Raw genomic sequence first — 17,938 nt, 5'->3', positions numbered from 1 at the left:
AGGAGAGAAGAGAGCACTTAGGAGGGCTGGTGAATGTGAAGATTTATAGTGAAAAAGGAATTTGTGACGAGGAAGAGGGTGTGGCCGGGCCGTGATTGAGCACGGTCGGCGCTGAATCAGCTGATCAGCGAGAGAGCGATATAAGGGGCGGCCGGTGACGCCGGTTAGAGGGACACACGCAGCCGTGCTGCATGCTTATGTTGTTTTTAGTTTATGTTGTCCATTAAACTCTATGTTGACTGTTCAGCCGGTTCCCACCTCCTCCCTGCCCAAACTTTACCTGTTAGATTTAATAATTGATCTGATCTGTTTCAAACCCACATCTATTCTGAAAACATGGATTTAACCACTGGATCTGTATAGATGACATTTATGCTGCCTTCTTGAGCTTTTTAGAGCTTCAAAGATCTGGCCACCATTCACTTGCATTGCGAGGACCAACAGCGATATTCTTCTAAAAATCGTATTTGCGTTTTGCAGAAGTCAGTCATACACATATGGGATGGCATGAGTGCGAGTATACAATGAGAGCATTTTCATTTTTTTGTGTGAACCATCACTTTAACATCTATTTTGGGCAATCACACTTGGACAGCACTAAATACAGTCACCTGAGACTAATGATAATATCAGGTATAGAAAGGTCAAAATAAACACACTTTGCTGATAATGATTTATCAATCAAAATAGTCAAGGCCTATTAAGAGAGAGGATTTGAGTGTACTATGACAATCTCTGCACTTTGGAAGAGCAGCAATCAAACTCCTGTACCTGACAGCATAGCACTGGAAAAGGCTGTCTGGATATTCAGGCTGAAATGGTTGTTGACTCTCCACTAAACCAAACCACCAGGCATCATCGATGATGCTCCTGAAATGCTGACCTACGAGCACACACAAAAACACACATTTCTGTGAGCATCAGTTATTCTGTCATGAAAAAAATAAAGGACTCACTGATCATCATCATATCGCACATCGTTAACATGCCAACAATCCTCTTAAGCGATATTTAAAAGATGCATACCAGGCTGCCAGTTGCGTTCTTTGGCCTCATTATAAAATTGCTGTAGCACCAGAAAGTCAATTACATCAGGCATGTCATGATACCTACATGGAAACATGGAGATACAATATAATTTCAATGATCAAAATAATTGTAAAAAACAAAAAACAAAATGACAGAAAAGCATTTAGCATTACTATCAATTACGCCATTCCTAATAGTAGTGTAAGCTGAAATGTTACAATCCCACTTAAGCAGAAAGTGTATTGTCCCAAAACTAACAATATGATGCATGGTGTGTGTGTGTGTGTGTGATAAGAGTATTAGCATGCACACTTCAAGCTGAAGGATTCATTGGTCATTTTCCCCGAGGTTGTGTCCATGAAGGCCAGTTTGAGGCAGCACAGAGTGGGTGGACCGACCTCATATTTAATACCCACTACTTTCACGGATTCCTGATCCTAAAGGGAGAGCACAAAAAACAAAAAAATATATTTAAAAAAAAAAAACGGACATTTTTTAAAATTATCCCCAGCAGGAAATGGTGACGTGAAAGGAAATGATCTCCGCCTTACCCTCAGGTCAAGGCGGTTCCAGGGCTGTTTCTGAGGGTTGATGCTGTAGGCTTTGGCACGACGCACGGCTCGGACATATGCTTGATGGCCTTGATAGAAATATATCAACTACAGAGGGCTAGAACAATTACTTCAGAAACTAGTATATGTATAGATCACATATAGAGTTCCCACACCTTTAGACTACTGAATTTCCATGACTTTTCCAGTTGCTCGTGATTCCTGAATTAGCATTTTTAAATACGAAATTCGTAAAGCAGAGCAGGAAAAATGTATTCGCTGTAAAATCTTTATTACTTTTTCAGGTCTGGAATTCACAATTTTAAAATTCTACGTGAAAACGCTGATAGATGTATGCGTTCACGTAAGGGGACTCACCTCATCTCCCATTTGAGGTACAAAGGGTGATCTTCTTGGAATTGTCACCTTGATCCAAGCAGGTGGCAACAATTCATCTAACTCTCCAGCAGGCACAGACTAAACACATGTTGCATGTTAATGCATAATAAAAATTATATTTTGGATGAATGATGAAGGTCTGGGTACTCACCCTCTGTTGTGTCTGTTTAGGTTTCTTTTTCTTATCAGTCCGTTTACTTCTTGCTTCCTCCCCTTCTCCCTGCCCTGCCCCATCCTCCTCATCATCTGAGCTACTGTTCCCACCGATGCGTGCTGGCCTTCTGGTTGTTCGCTTTGGAGGCTGGAGGTTGATTCCTGCATCTGCTGTCCAATCAGAATACTCACTAGAAGAGTCACTGTAAACCACATTTCAACAGAAAAGAGAGGACAAAAAAACTGAAATATCCATCATTCAGTTGGTGCAAACATATCAAATGATGTTCAATGAAACCTAACAAACTCAACTGCACTTTTCAGGAAAAAAAATAAAATAAACAAACATGTACATTTAATTGTAAAATTTTTGGACTCTTCTAGAGACTGCGTGTCCAGCCTATTTAAGAGCGGAAGTCAACCAAACTTCTTTATATTTGCAATTTTTTTTTATTATTTAGTGTCAATTTATAACATTACACTGTATTATATTACCCTGGAATTAATAAAAATAATCCATTACACTCTCTATTTTTTCCTTAATTTGGAAAATTGTGGAAAAACAACAGTGCCATTTTTCTTTTGATATTGGGGCAAATGGGTTGCAAACATTAGATTTTGCGTGGTTTCCCATTCACCGCTATCAAAGATTACTCAGCTATCATTTACTTCCACATTCCAAAACCAGGAACAATGAAAATGGTCCATTGTCTAGTTTCACATACATTTATAGATTAAGTAAGTATTTTAAAGGTGAAATGTGTAATTTCTGTGCCACTAGCATTAAAGAATGTAGCTTTGGAAAACAATTTGTTTTCAAACACATTTCCCAAACATTCTCTCTGTCTTCCAATGGTACGCCAAACAGAAAGCCTTGCCCAAAATTCACACCATTAGTTGAGCCAATTGTGATATGCAAAACTGGTTGGGATGCTCAAACAAACAGAGCAATGTTTTAAAAGCACCCCAGAGCCACAAAGTTTACACTTTTATTCTTTTGTTGTTTCTGCATATTAAACTAGGATAGAAGGTTTTGTAACATCGAAAAATTACACACTTCACCTGCATCAATGAAGTTGTTTTATGAAATATTGGGAATAACTGTAGTCTAAACCTGGTACTGCTGTCATTCTCCCACTGAGCTTCCCCATCAGATGACACATCACTGTTCTCATTCTGGTCATCCTCCTGCTGAGTATACACACATACACACAAGATATTTACTAATTGTATTACTTTAAAATAGGGCTGAAACGATTAGTCGACATTATCAACAACAAAAAAAATCGTCTACAAAATGTTTATTGTAGAATAGTCATTTGCTCCAATTTAACGTAACATGAGATCACATTAAACTCTGATTACATGCGAGAGGAGCACTGCAGCTTGCGCCTGATTAAGAAGAGGAAGACAGAGCTCACAGTCCAGAAGCACTCCAAACTTCCAAAACAGCTTTAGGTGATGTAGTATATACATCAAAGCAGAAATACAAAGCAGAGCTGGAGCTGCCATTTCACTGAAGTATGCGTGTCGAGCTTCTTTAAAGGGAACACCGTGGCATTTTATCTTTAAAATGTGATCCATTATTAAAGTTCAAATAATTAGGAAGCAGGTCATGTAAATATGTACAAACTCTGAAACTTGCATTTCAATATATATTTATATCCCTAGGCCAACGTCCATTGTCTGAAACTCTAAATATCCTATATGCTACTTCTCAATTAAATGTATCTTGTTTTAAGGATTTTTAATAATAATAATAATAAAAAAAAAAGAGCTTAACAATAGGATTTTTTTTGCAATAATTTTTTACTGAATTAAACAAAGCTTTTTTCTTCTTTAAATTCAATGAATGCCATTTAGATGTATTTTAAAGGATGATTCTGTCCACTTCATTGTTAGTAAGCATGTTTAATACAACCTTATAAGTCAAGGCACAAGCTGAATAGTCAGTTAAGAGCTGATGATTAATCGATGCAATAATCACCAGAATAGTCGAATAATCGTTCTTAAAATTGTTAGATTAGTAGATTATCAAAATAATCATTAGTTGTAAAATCAAGGTTAAAAATAACCAAAGGAACATCTTGTTCTTGAAAGAGATGAGCTAGGTTTGAGACCATGCTATCGTTCTTACATCTGCATCAGTGTCAGACTCAACCAGGCTGTCCTCATCACGTGTGTACGAGAGCATATTTGTGCTCGCTCTTCTGTCTTGTGTTGAGCGGGTCTGATATGCATGTCTCCGCTGCTGACACTTACGCTGAGTCCTCCGTAATGTGCGAACACGCTCACTCACCAGTTCACTCTACAGAGAGAGAAAGGGAGGGTTAAACTGTGACCATGGGCTGACTTTATCTTTGTGAATATATATATATATATATATATATATATATATATATATATATATATATATATAAAAAACTCACTCCTGTTGTGGTGAGTGCAGGTTTTCTCCTCCTGTCTTTGTTGTAGAAAGCCCGTTCCACCTCTCCTTTAGCTAGTCTGCAGACCTCCATCACTCTAAACATGCACAAATACATTACATCAATGGAAGAGCAGTGTTTGGGGGTCACAGTTCTCAAAGCTGTTAAAAGATAACAACTTACACAATCTAGTTTACTTGAAGACAAGGGGTTTTGTGGATACTTCTAAGAATCAGAATACAAACTTTAGAGCACTAGGACTACCTTATGAGGAATGGGATCATGTGATCCTTTGATTAGGTCATAGCAAATACAAAGTTGCTTTAAGGCAGTAAGAGTCAGTTCTCTTGGCAATCATCTATGAATCACCAGTGGACAGCTGCTCTAAAAGACTTGGAATATTGTGCACAAGTCATATTGATTCCTTATATTATTTATTTATTTTTGCCATTTTTTGGAGCCTGACATACCATTTCCTTTTGTGTTCCACTGAAGATCGCATATCATACAGGTTTGGTGTGAGATTGGCAGTTATTCCATCAAATATAGAATTTTGAACTCTTCCTTAGTTAAAACATTAGTATTGTGTTGTTCAAAAATGAATATGAACTTGTTTTCTTTACATTATTCAAGGTCTTTTTTGATGTTATTTTTATTTCCTGATTAAATTTTTTTATTGATTTATACAGTTAACAAATAAAAGCAAAACATATATTCATAGGATCAACATTTAACCCCCAATATTACCCCTCCCCAACCCAATCCCCAACCCCACACTGACCCTCAACAAACATCCCTGTGGTCACAGATGAGTATAAAAAAAATTATAAAAATAAACACATTTAAAACTATACTTCTCTCTCCACTGCCCCTCCCCGAGAGCCCTCCAAGAAAGGAAATGGGGCAGCTATTTGGCAAGCAAATATATCTAAGTTCCAAAGCTTTCCACTTGACATTTCCTCGAATGCCACCACCCTCCCCAACTCTGTGCACCACTATTGAAATAAGGGCACTCCAGTCACCTTCCATCCCCTTAGAACAATCTGTCTGCTGTTCAGAACACTGGTTAGGACCAATTTTTTATGTGTTTATCCCCTATATTGATGACCGCCCCATCGCCTAAAACAGAGTCTGGGGTAAAATTTGATTTGAGCGCCTAATACGTCACACATAAAACTCTGAACCTTCAACAAATATTCTTGGATCTTAAAACCACCAAAAAACATGGGTTGTGTCTCCATCTTCTGATTGGCATCACCAGCAGGTGTGTGTGTCTTTAAGACCAAGCCTATACAATTTAGACGGTGTCCAATAGAATTGATGTAAAATCTTGAATTGCATAAGGCACACTTGCATCTCTAGATACAGAGTTGATGTTTTTAGAATCCTAGCCCACACTCTCTCCTCCGATACCAAGTTTAAATCTTTCTCCTATAATCTCTTGATAGAAGTTAAAGCTCCGTCCCCCAGATTCTGAATTAGCAGGAAGTAATACACTGATGCCTCATGACCTTTTCCAAAAGCAGTAAAATCACAACTCCCAGAGTATCTGCTGCTTTAGGGGGGTGCCTGCTACTCCCACAAATAGTACAGAGCAGGTGGCACAGCTGTAAATACCTAAATAACTGAGATCTGGGAATCACAAAATGTTGAACCAAAAAAAAAAAAAAAAAAAAAAGATAAACACCCCACTCTCATATAGGTCACAAAGCGTATTAACCTCCCACACAATCCACTCTGTCCAGCAGAAAGAGGACTTATTAATACATAACTTTGGGTTCAGCCATATGCTCTAAGCAACATTTAAATAGATGTCCAAATTAAACACTCTGGAGACTTTTGTCCATACCAAATGCGAGATAACAGGGTGTAACTTCGATTAGTTTAATAGAAAGTCTTTGCAGTGGCGAAATATGGCCAAGAACTTCCTGTTCAATACAAAACCAGGGAGGGGCTCTCTCGGGTGGAAGAGACCAATGAGCCAAATGTCTGAGACTGAATGCATAATAATAAAAAAAACACTTTGGGTAGTCCTAGCCCGCCTTTGTCAATCGGTCTATGCAACTTACTGAAATATAAACTGGAACATTTTCCAATCCAAATGAAGGACTTCTCTATGCTATCAAATTGCTTGAAATAAGAGAGTGGGACATCTATAGGGAGAGAATATAGCAGGTAGTTGAATTTTGGAATATAATTTATTTGAATAACATTAACCTTCCCAGTCATAAATATAAATGTACATGTATAACTTTTATATACATAAATATAATGTAAATAAATATAATGTAGCCCACCTGCCAATATCGCTCAAAAAACGTTTTTAATAAAGGGTCAAAATTAACTAACTAAATCACACAAATTTGCTGGGAATAAAATGCCCAAATGCTTAATGCTCTGTTTGGGCCACTGAAAGGCGGCCGGCTGAAAAGCCGTTACTGGGCAGTATGCTGTCAGAGACAAAGCTTCGGATTTAGACCAATAAACTCTGTATCCCGAGAACTTGGAAAAGGAATTAATAATTCTGTGGAGGAAAGGCATAGATCTATTAGGGTCCGAGACAAATAATAATATATTATCTGCGTCAAACAAAAGCCTATGCCCCACACCTCCTGCCACCACCCTGGAAAATAATCCTCCTTTCTTATCGCGGCTGCTAATAGTTTCATGGCAAAACAGAACAATAATGGGGAAAGAGGTCAACCCTAAAAAAAATCCCATTCTACCATATCAATTGCCTTTTCTGCGTCAAGTGAGATGACAGCGACTCGAGTCCGATCATTCGCCACTGACCACAATCATATTGATGAAACGCCTAATGTTATCAGAAGAGCTACAGCCCTGAATAAACCCCACCTGATCTATATGTATGAGATGTCATAACTTAGTCGGTTTGCCACAATTTTGGAAAATATTTTAACGTATAGCTGGATCACTTAGGCAATGGTAGAAAAAAACTCTCAATGTTTTATATATCTAGCCAGAAGTTTTCCTGCCTTGTCCCCTGACTCAAAGTATGACTGTCTTGCCCTGAATAGCCAAAACTCCACCTTCTGTGACAAAATATTATTATCTCTCTATTTCAATCTCTTCAGCTCTACCTTGGCACTTTTAAAATTCCCTTCCAACTCCACGAGTTCTCCTGCTTTGGATTTTTTGTTGAATGAGGCATACTGTATGATCCGGCCCCCAGAAACCACCTTATGTGCCTCCCAAGCCACGCCCACAGAGGATACTGAGGACCATTTGGTCTCCATATAAACATTGATTTCAGCCTTTAACATTTGTTGGAATTCAGGGTTTTGCAACAGGGATACTTTAAAGCTCCAACTATATGATTTCCTTTTCTCAATATGTGGCAACACATCTAAACACACCAGGGCGTGAACTAAGACTAAAATGTTTCCAATAGAGCAATCAACAACAGTTGAAATGAGGGACTAGAAATCTATTCTAGAGTAAATCTTATGGACTGATGAAAAACATTTGTAGTCCCTACCAGATGAGTTTAAAGTCTACAGATATCTGTAAGACCAAGATTTTTACACATCCTGTGAAGCGTCATTGTTACTCTATGAGTCAATCAAAAGATTAAAGACTCCTCCCAATATTATATCATGAGGGGTGCCAGCAGCAAGCAACATCCCTTCAAGATTTATAAAAAAAAACCCTGATCATCAACGTTAGGTGTGTAAATATTAGCCAAAATAAGACTTTGCCCCTGAATTTCTGCTAACACAATAATGGCTCTTTAATTTATATTTTGATCTGAGACATTTGAATTGTAGACTCCCCTGCTCTTACTTGAGCCAGCACTTAAGATATGTCCACTCCATATCTTTCCAAATAAAAAAGGCCCTCAGTTTCCTCGAACAATCAAGTGAATTCTCAGCGAGTCGGTCCACTCGCCGGCAACGGGAGTACCACAAAATACTCACACCATTGACTTTATTAACGACTGACAACGTCCATCTTTTATTCTCTGTGACAACGAGCTTATAGGTAACTAGCTAACCACATAGCTACTTTCATACCTTGTCAGATGAGTGGAAGCTAATGTGTAAGCGAAAGTATTCGCAGTTTGGTGGCCCCTTCAACAGAGCAATTCCAGTCATTGCATTTACAAAATGTCATATTTAAAAGTCTGGTTTTCCATCATTGAAAGTTTCCCCTGAACTCGTATAGCAGAATACGATGTAACACCACTGCCACTGTTTATCTCTTGACTCAGCAGGTGTAAATGCTTAAACAGTACAACTGATGTTTATTTAGCTATTTATTTTATTTGAATTTATTCTTTATTTAAATGGTCAGTAAATGACTGGCACTGAACATACAGTACTGATGTTTATTTAGCTATTGTATTTTCTCAGTGTTCATTTCTAGAATTGGTTGACAATGTATTATAATAATAATGTCAAATATTCTTTGAAAAAAAATATTAGTTTAAGAAAGCAGCCTCCGAGTACCTTTGCATAGTCATATCGGCGCAAAATCTTTGCAAAATCCACATAGAAAAGGTCTGTTTTCATTCCAGCTCAAAAATTAACTATATCGGCCACCATATCCGTAATCTGTGAATTTTCCCTCCAAAAACGGTATCTTCAGCTCAGGGAGTAAAGATGCTGACTACCACCCCTGGAGTCATGAGTTGAAAACCAGGGCATGCTGAGTGACTCCAGCCAGGTCTACTAAGCAACCAAATTGGCTCGGTTGCTAGGGAGGGTAGAGTCACATGGGGCAACCTTCTCGTAGTCGCTATAATGTGGTTCTCAATTGAGATTCGTCCTCTGCACACCCAGATTGAGGCGAGTCACTTTGTCACCACGAGGACTTAAAAGCGTATTGGGAATAGGGCATTCCAAATTGGGGAGAAAATCAAAAAGCGCCCGCCTTGGGTGATTTATTTAGATTTTTCCATGATATCAAGCAAAGAGGCACGGAGTTTGAAGGTAGGCCTTTAAATACATCCACAGGTACACTTCCAATTGACTCCAATTAGCCTATCAGAAGCTAATTAGCTAATTGCCTAAAGGCTTGACATCATTTTCTGGAATTTTCCAAGCAGCTTAAATGCACAGTTAACGTAGTGTATGTAAACTTCTGACCCACTGGAATTGTGATATAGTTATTTAAAAGTGAAACTACCTGTCTGAAAACAATTGTTGGAAAAATGACTTGTGTCATGCACAAAGTAGATGCCCTAAACGACTTGCCAAAACTATAGTTTGCTGATATGAAATCTGTGGAGGGGTAAAAAAAAATGTGATTTAATGACTTCAATCTAAGTGTAGGCAAACTTCTGACTTCAACAGTACCAATGACATGGACCAATAGCAGTAAGAAAGTGTTTAGCAGCCGGTCAGAATTTTTCTAAAAGTTCTTTTTAAAACTTTTACCTCAAAATGCCTGATTGGACTTCATTAACCACCACGCGGCGGCTCCATGCCAGCAAGTCTCGCTCAGTGGCGATCTGACTGCGCGGGGCATTGTTGTGCATCTGCCGCACGCCCTCCACCTGCCCGCTTCGTCGCAGCCCGACGTTAGGGGGGGACAAAGGACTACCTACCACCTCAGCACCTATTGATAAATGAACAGCTTTTATATACATCAACCTCTAAACCAACAGATTGCATATTTTGCAAATAAAGATCAATATCATGCCAAAAGAGTAACGTGATAATATTCTGGACTGCTTTTTCCTTCATGTGTATTCATATGCTTGCACAAAGTTATTTTATTATAAGAAATCCAAGTTTTACTGGACCACTGAAAATGCTTTATAAACATTTGGCCTTGTTAACTGTGGATCACTCTTACCTGCAGAATTTTCTGAGTTGACTTGGTCATCTTGCTGGTGCTGGAGCTGGAGCTGCCTAATCAGATCATCCAATGGGCTTTCTTCCTGAGAATCCTCTGCGGTCTGTTGTCCAATCACCTGCTCAACCACTTCCCCGTCACCTAGGAAACATGGTCTCAACTCATCCTGTTCACAAGCTAAAATGGACTATGTCAAGACTAAAGTCTATTATATGATGGCTACACTTGACGAGAAAGAAACAACAAGGAGCTGTTCATATAAAACGATCCATCTCACGTTATCTCAGTAATCCCACAGCTATTGGACACTTTCGCTCACAGAAAAAAAAGAATCATGGCTGGCTGCGACTAGGGAATTTTTAAAAAATGGTATCAGTAACTTTTTTTGCTATTGCGAAATTCTGCATCCAATCTTACAGTCCAAAATTACTGTCAAATTTCCTTGGTATGGGTTTTAACAACCGAAATTGCATCATTATAGCATAACACACTGTCAATCTCATTTAATATATGTTTTATATATCTAGCTCTGTGACGTATATATTACTATTGCAGCCAAAGCTATGTGTTACAGCATTATGTGTTAACCATATACAGTAATCTTGGTTGTTTAAATTTACCATTAGCCATGTAGCCGAGCTGTGGCACAAGCTGCTCCTCTTTGCAGTTTTCTCTGCCCGGTACCAGCCGCTGGAAATGAGGAGGGTGGGGGTTCCCATCTACGTCCACCAGGAATGGCGGAGGCATGAGATGGGGGGCCTGCTGTGTCTGCTCATCCAGAACAAAATTATTGGAGTCCCGGATCAACGGCCGGAAATCTGTGTGGAAGAACATTTGGTCTGGAATCTGAAAAGTAGAGTACATTTGGAATTCAAATGACAGCTGTTTTAATCAACTGCTCAAAAGTTTCCAACTGATCTCACACACCAGGGCTGTCAAGATTATGAAATTTGGCTGACAATTAATTGTCCAACAAATAATTCTGATTATGATGATTAATTGTCTGTTTTAGGACTTTCATGATTATGAAAAATTATTGTCATCCAAATTGTAATACTTTTTAAAGGGATAGTTCAACCAAAAATGAAAATTCTCTCATCATTTACTCCCCCTCATACCATCCAAGATGTGTATGACTTTCTACTGCCGAACACAAATAAAGATTTTTAGAGGAATATTTCAGCTTTGTAGGTTTGTTTTTGGTTACTAGCATTCTTTGTGCATATTGCCACCTATAGGGCAGGGAGGAAAATTTATAGCAAAAAAAGGACTTGTATTTTGAACCGTTTCTCACCCAGATCTACTACATCGCTTCTAAAGATATAGATTTAACCACTGGAGATTTATGGATTACTTTTATGCTGTTTTAATGTTCTTTGGGAGCTTCAAAATGTCGGTACCATTCACTTGCATTGTGAGGACCTGCAGGGCAGAGATATACCTCTAAAAATCTTTGCTTGTGTTCAGCAGAAGAAAGAAAGTCATACACATCTTGGATGGCATGAGGGTGCATAAATGATGAGAATTTTCTTTTTTGGGTAAACTATCCCTTTAAGGTGTATGTGTGCTTCATATACTTTAAAAGTAAATTATTCATATTTAACTTCATGTAATAAAATAGGGATACACAATTTCCTTCAAGGCATTAAAAACTTTGAATGACATGAAAAATAAAAATCAAAATATTTAATATTTCCAAATACTTAAAATTTGCCTCTCTTTTTGGATAGCTTTAATCTCAGTCTATTTTACATTTAAGCTGTTGTTCAAGCTGTTTGGAACCCAGCCAACTTGAATGGCTATTATATTAAATTACATTACATATTAAGGAACAGTAAAATATTTCTGTCCTAAATTCACTTTTCACATGTTATTTTAAAATTCTCTAATTAAACCCACAAGCCCTTATTTCTCATTAAGAAAAACATTCTGTGAGTTTCTTTATTCTGTCATCTCTACAGAAATAGAGTAAGTGGACATCTCCTCAGAGTGTCCCTGCATGTCATTAACAATGTGCGTATGAACCTGCAAAGACCAAGAACCTTTTAAATGACTTGATCATTAAAATAGAGTGAAATGCTTTGCCTTTCCTATCAAACTCCTAGCTTATATTTTCACGTGAATTTTGCACGAATGTCCACACATGGCACGTGCATTACACAATGCTTTATAAAGCGGTTAATCTTTACATGCTTTTCAGGAGCTGCTCTTGCAGCCCACCATGCAGCTCAGTGAGATGCTTGGAGTTCATTTGGAGTGCTTACATTATGCAATGACATCAGAAAATGAGACACACAAATGCGCCATTCATTGCATTGACAGTACATTTTGGGTTATAATTGCCTTATTTGGACAGTAAATTGTAATTTGAAATGCACAATAATCGTGGTTAACAAGATAATGTATTAATTATGACAATCCTATCACACACATACAAACAAACACACCTTTTCATAGGGTTGGCTGCACCCAAATCCAAAGATGAGCAGATGGCCATGAGAGTCTGTGCAGGCAAAGTGCTGCCCATCAACAGAAAATTTACAGTCAAACACTGCACCATGACCCTGCCCCTCAATCTAAAAGAAAAGAGAAAATGGTAAACCAATTAAGGTCATGTCTGTGATAAGCATTAATTCTCTCACCATATAGATTGTAGCTAATATATTTTTCCTCTTTTTTTAATTTGAATCAGAGAACTCTTGTAAATCGAAAGGGCAGATTATTCATGTCTTCTCACCATGTTGAAAAAGTTTTTGATCTTGTGGCCTTTGCTGAGGTCCCAGATGTAGATGTTACCATCATGACCAGCTGATAACAAGATCCGTGAGTCAAAGGGGTGCGTTTCCAAAACAAACACCTCATCATCATGACCCTATGGACAGAGAAACATTTGCATGCATGATCCTGATACAACAGAGAACACCACAGGCCACACCTCAGAATCACCCAATTAGAACTAAACACTGAGAAAAAGATGGAATTCTCCCACATACATACCGACAGCAAATGTAGTAATTGGCCGTTTGCCGAGTTCCAGACTTTGAGGAGGCAGTTTGAAACAGCAGTGATGACAGAACGATCACAGCGGTCCCACATGACCATAGTCACCACCAACTTGGTCGATTTATCATCACCTGGCACCACAGTGCTCCTGTGAACAACACATAAGTAAAAAAAATTAATAGATATCACAATAATTTTAGTTTTGCTCTGAACATATTTTAGTAGTAACAGCATTAGATTTGGTCCAATCTGTGCTTGAGGACACAAAGCTGTATATGCACACACAGACACTGACCCTGGTAATCTGGTGGTCATGTCCAGCACGATACTTTTCCATTCCTGCTGCTGGTAATGCCAAATTCGAGCCGTACCATCCCGACTGCCACTCACAAACCGGAGACTGGAGATAGAAAGACAACACAGACAATCAGATAAAGTAAAACACTCGCAAAAAAAAAAAAAAAAAAAAAGTGGCATTCAACTGATCACATAGTATAGTCAGGACATTACTGATGTAAAAACAGCACCATCGCTATTTGAAAAGTCATTTTTGATCAAATCTAGAAAACCACCCTATCTGGCACCAACAATCATGTCACGGTCGAAATCACAGAGACCACATTTTTACCTATTCTGATGGTTGATGTGAACATTAGCTGAAGCTTATGCACTGCAGCCACATGATTGGCTCATAAAATTATCGCAAGGATGATTATTGGTCCCAGACAGGCTGGTTTGAGTATTTCTGTAACTGCTGATCTCCTGGGATTTTCACACACAACAGTCTCTAGAATTTACTCTGAGTGGTGCCAATAACAGAAAACATCCAATGAGCAGCAGTTCTGCTGATGGAAATGCCTTCTTAATGAGAGAGGTCAACAGAGAATGGCCAGACTGGTTCAAACAGACAAAGTCTACAGTAACTCAGATAACCGCTCTGTACAATTATGGTGAGAAGAATAGCATCTCAAAATGCTATTCCGAGATGCGGGTTGGTGCTGTTCTGGCGGCATGATGGGGACCTACACAATATTAGGCAGGTGGTTTTAATGTTTAATATATATACAGTGCATCTGGAAAGTATTCACAGCGCTTCACTTTTTCCACATATTGTTATGTTACAGCCTTATTCCAAAATTTATTAAATTCATTATTTTCCTCAAAATTCTAAAACAAAATACCCCATAATGACAACATGAAAGAAGTTTGTTTGAAATCTTTGCAAATTTATATAAAAAAAAAGCACCTTTGGCACCAATTACAGCATCATGTCTTTTTGTGTATGATGCTACAAGCTTGGCACACCTATTTTTGGGCAGTTTCTCCCATTCTTCTTTGCAGGACCTCTCAAGCTCCAACAGGTTGGATGGGGAGAGTTGGTGCACAGCTCTTTTCAGATCTCTCCAGAGATATTCAATCATGTTCAAGTCTGGGTTCTGGCTGGGCCACTCAAGGACATTCACAGAGTTGTCCCGTAGTCACTCCTTTGTTATCTTGGCTGTGTGGTTAGAGTCATTGTCCTGTTGGAAGATGAACCTTTGCCCAAGTCTGAGGTCCAGAGCGCTCTGGAGCAGGTTTTCATCAAGGATATCTCTGTATATTGCTGCATTCATCTTTTCCTCGATCCTGACTAGTCTCCCAGTTTCTGCCTCTGAAAAACAGCCGCACAGCATGGTGCTGCCACCACCATGCTTCACTGTAGGAATGGTATTGGCCAGGTGATGAGCGGTGTCTGGTTTCCTCCAGACATGATGCTTGCCATTCAGGCCAAAGAGTTCAATATTTGTTTCCTCAGACCAGAGAATTTTGTTTCTCATGGTCTGAGAGTCCTTCAGGTGCATTTTGGCATACTCCAGGTGGGCTGTCATGTGCCTTTTACAGAGGAGTGGCACTCTACCATACAGGCCTGATTGGTGGAATGCTGCAGAGATGGTTGTTCTTCTGGATGGTTCTCCTCTCTCCACAGAGAAATGCTGGAGCTCTGTCAGAGTGACCATCGGGTTCTTGGTCACCTCCCTGACTAAGGCCCTTCTCCCCCGATCGCTCAGTTTGGCTGGGCGGCCAGCGCTAGGAAGAGTCCTGGTGGTTTCAAACTTCTTCCATTTACGGATGATGGAGGCCACTGTGCTCATTGGGACCTTCAATGCTGCAGACATTTTTCTGTACCCTTCCCCAGACCTGTTCCTCGATACAATCCTGTCTCGGAAGTCTATGGACAATTCCTTGGACTTCATGGCTTGGTTTGTGCTCTGACATGCACTGCTAACTGTGGGACCTTGTATAGACAGCTGTGTGCCTTTCCAAATCATGTCCAAACAACTGAATTTACCACAGGGGGACTCCAATTAAGTTGTAGAAACATCTCAAGGATGATCAGTGGAAACAGGGTGCACCTGAGCTCAATTTTGAGTGTCATGGCAAAGTCTGTGAATACTTACGTACATGTGATTCTTTTCGTTTTTTATTTTTAATACATTTGCAAAGATTTCAAACAAACTTTCACATTGTCATTATGGGGTATTGTTTGTAGAATTTTGAGGAAAATAATGAATTTTATAAATTTTGGAATAAGGGTGTAACATATCAAAATGTGGAAAAAGTGAAGCGATGTGAACACTTTCCGGATGCACTGTGTGTACGCACATACACACACACACACACACACACACACACACACACACACACACACACACACACACACACACACACACACTAAATCAGATGTTTACATACACTTAGGTTGAAGTCATTAAAACCTATTTTTGGACCACACCACAGATTTCATATTAGCTTATAAAATAGTTTTTGCAAGTCGTTTAGAACATCTACTTTGTGCATGACACAGGTAATTTTTTTAACAATTGTTTACAGACAGATCGTTTCCCTTTTAATTAACTATATCACAATTACAGTGGGTCAGAAATGTACATACACTAAGTTAACTGTGCCTTTAAGCTGCTTGGAAAATTCCAGAAAATGATGTCAAGCCTTCAGGCAATTAGCTTCTGATAGGCTAATTGGAGTCGATTGGAGGTGTACCTGTGGATGTATTGTAAGGCCTACCTTCAAACTCAGTGCCTCTTTGCTTGACATCATGGGAAAATCAAAAGAAAACAGCAAAGACCTCAGAAAAAAACACTGTGGACCTCCACAAATGTGGCTCATCTTTGGGAGCAATTTCCAAAAGCCTGAAGGTACCACGTTCATCTGTACAAAAATAGCACGCAAGTATAAACACCATGGGACCATGCAGCCATCATACCGCTCAGGAAGGAGACACATTCTGTCTCCTAGAGATGAATATAGTTTGGTGTAAAGTGCAAATTAATCCCAGAACAACAGCAAATGACCTTGTGAAGATGATGGAAGAAACAGGTAGACAAGTATCTACTCCACAGTGAAACCAGTAAGGTAACGTAACCTGAATGGCTGCTCAGCAAGGAAGAAGCCACTGCTCCAAAACAGCCATAAAAAAGCCAGACTACAGTTTGCAAGTGCACATGAGGACAAAGATCTTATTCTTCGGAGAAATGTCCTCTGGTCTGATGAAACAAAAATGTAACTGAACCATAATGACCATCATTATGTTTGGAGGAAAAAGGGGGAGGCTTGCAAGTCGAAGAACCCCATCCCAACCATTAAGCATGGGGTGGTAGCATCATGTTGTGGGGGTGCTTTGCTGCAGGAGTGACTGGTGCACTTCACAAAATAGATGGCATCATTAGGAAGGAAAATGATGTGGATATATTGAAGGAACATCTCAAGACATCAGCCAGGAAGTTTAAGCTCTGTCGAAAATGGGACTTCCAAATGGACAATGACCCCCAAGCATACCTCCAAAGTTGTGGCAAAATGACTTAAGAACAAGTAAGTCAAGGTATTGGAGTGGCCATCACAAAGCCCTGACCTCAACATGAAAATTTGTGGGCAGAACTGAAAAAGTGTTTGCGAGGAGGCCTACAAACTTGACTCAGTTACACCAGTTCTGTCTGGAGGAATGGGCCAAAATTCCAGCAATGTATTGTGAGAAGCTTGTGGAAGGCTAACCAAAATATTTGACCCAAGTTAAACAATTTAAATGGAATGCTACCAAATACTAACAAAGTGTATGTAAAGTTCTGACCCACTGGGAATATGATGAAAGAAATAAAATGCTGAAATAAATTATTCTCTCTATTCTGACATTCTACATTCTTAAAATAAAGTAATGATCCTAACTGACCTAAGACAGGGAATGTGTGTCATATATATATATATATATATATATATATACACACACATACATAAGCAACAACCAGCAGGAACAAACACATAAGTAAAATGGCATCATAACACACAGAAAGAAAAGAATTAGACATTAATAAACTCACCTGTCTGTGTGATTGCAGAATTGCACAGCTACAACTTTATCCTGTATATAAAAAAAAATGGTGGTACTTCATTAAATCTAGTTACACTTAAAACAGAACAAATTTACACTTAGATTTTCCAGTCTGCGTTACATCCCCTTAAGCATTCAGAAGGTTCTGCGTTGTCTGTCTATTAAAACTAACACAA

At 38.9% G+C, this 17,938-nt stretch overlaps 1 protein-coding gene across 1 annotated transcript in view; it reads right to left on the bottom strand.

Annotated features, from left to right (window-relative positions):
* The window catches only part of LOC127641865 (bromodomain and WD repeat-containing protein 3-like), a 41,242-nt gene that overhangs the window by 16,374 nt on the left and 6,930 nt on the right, over nt 1-17,938 (bottom strand). Inside the window, exons 12-28 of the mRNA XM_052124677.1 lie at nt 17,752-17,792; nt 13,677-13,781; nt 13,376-13,529; nt 13,116-13,250; nt 12,826-12,954; nt 10,999-11,224; nt 10,379-10,519; nt 9,958-10,138; nt 4,562-4,655; nt 4,270-4,440; nt 3,247-3,323; nt 2,131-2,335; nt 1,959-2,057; nt 1,581-1,688; nt 1,342-1,466; nt 1,027-1,109; nt 772-883 (exon numbers count right to left, since the gene is read on the bottom strand). Of these exons, the coding sequence (XP_051980637.1) occupies nt 772-883; nt 1,027-1,109; nt 1,342-1,466; nt 1,581-1,688; nt 1,959-2,057; nt 2,131-2,335; nt 3,247-3,323; nt 4,270-4,440; nt 4,562-4,655; nt 9,958-10,138; nt 10,379-10,519; nt 10,999-11,224; nt 12,826-12,954; nt 13,116-13,250; nt 13,376-13,529; nt 13,677-13,781; nt 17,752-17,792 (2,186 nt within the window). The remainder of the gene's footprint in view (nt 1-771; nt 884-1,026; nt 1,110-1,341; nt 1,467-1,580; nt 1,689-1,958; nt 2,058-2,130; nt 2,336-3,246; nt 3,324-4,269; nt 4,441-4,561; nt 4,656-9,957; nt 10,139-10,378; nt 10,520-10,998; nt 11,225-12,825; nt 12,955-13,115; nt 13,251-13,375; nt 13,530-13,676; nt 13,782-17,751; nt 17,793-17,938) is intronic.

This window comes from Xyrauchen texanus, chromosome 4 (assembly GCF_025860055.1).
Source record: "Xyrauchen texanus isolate HMW12.3.18 chromosome 4, RBS_HiC_50CHRs, whole genome shotgun sequence".
In the NCBI taxonomy this organism is placed as follows: Eukaryota; Metazoa; Chordata; class Actinopteri; order Cypriniformes; family Catostomidae; genus Xyrauchen; species Xyrauchen texanus.
Note: the sequence above shows the minus strand (reverse complement) of the source record. Positions and strands in the feature narration are given on the sequence as shown.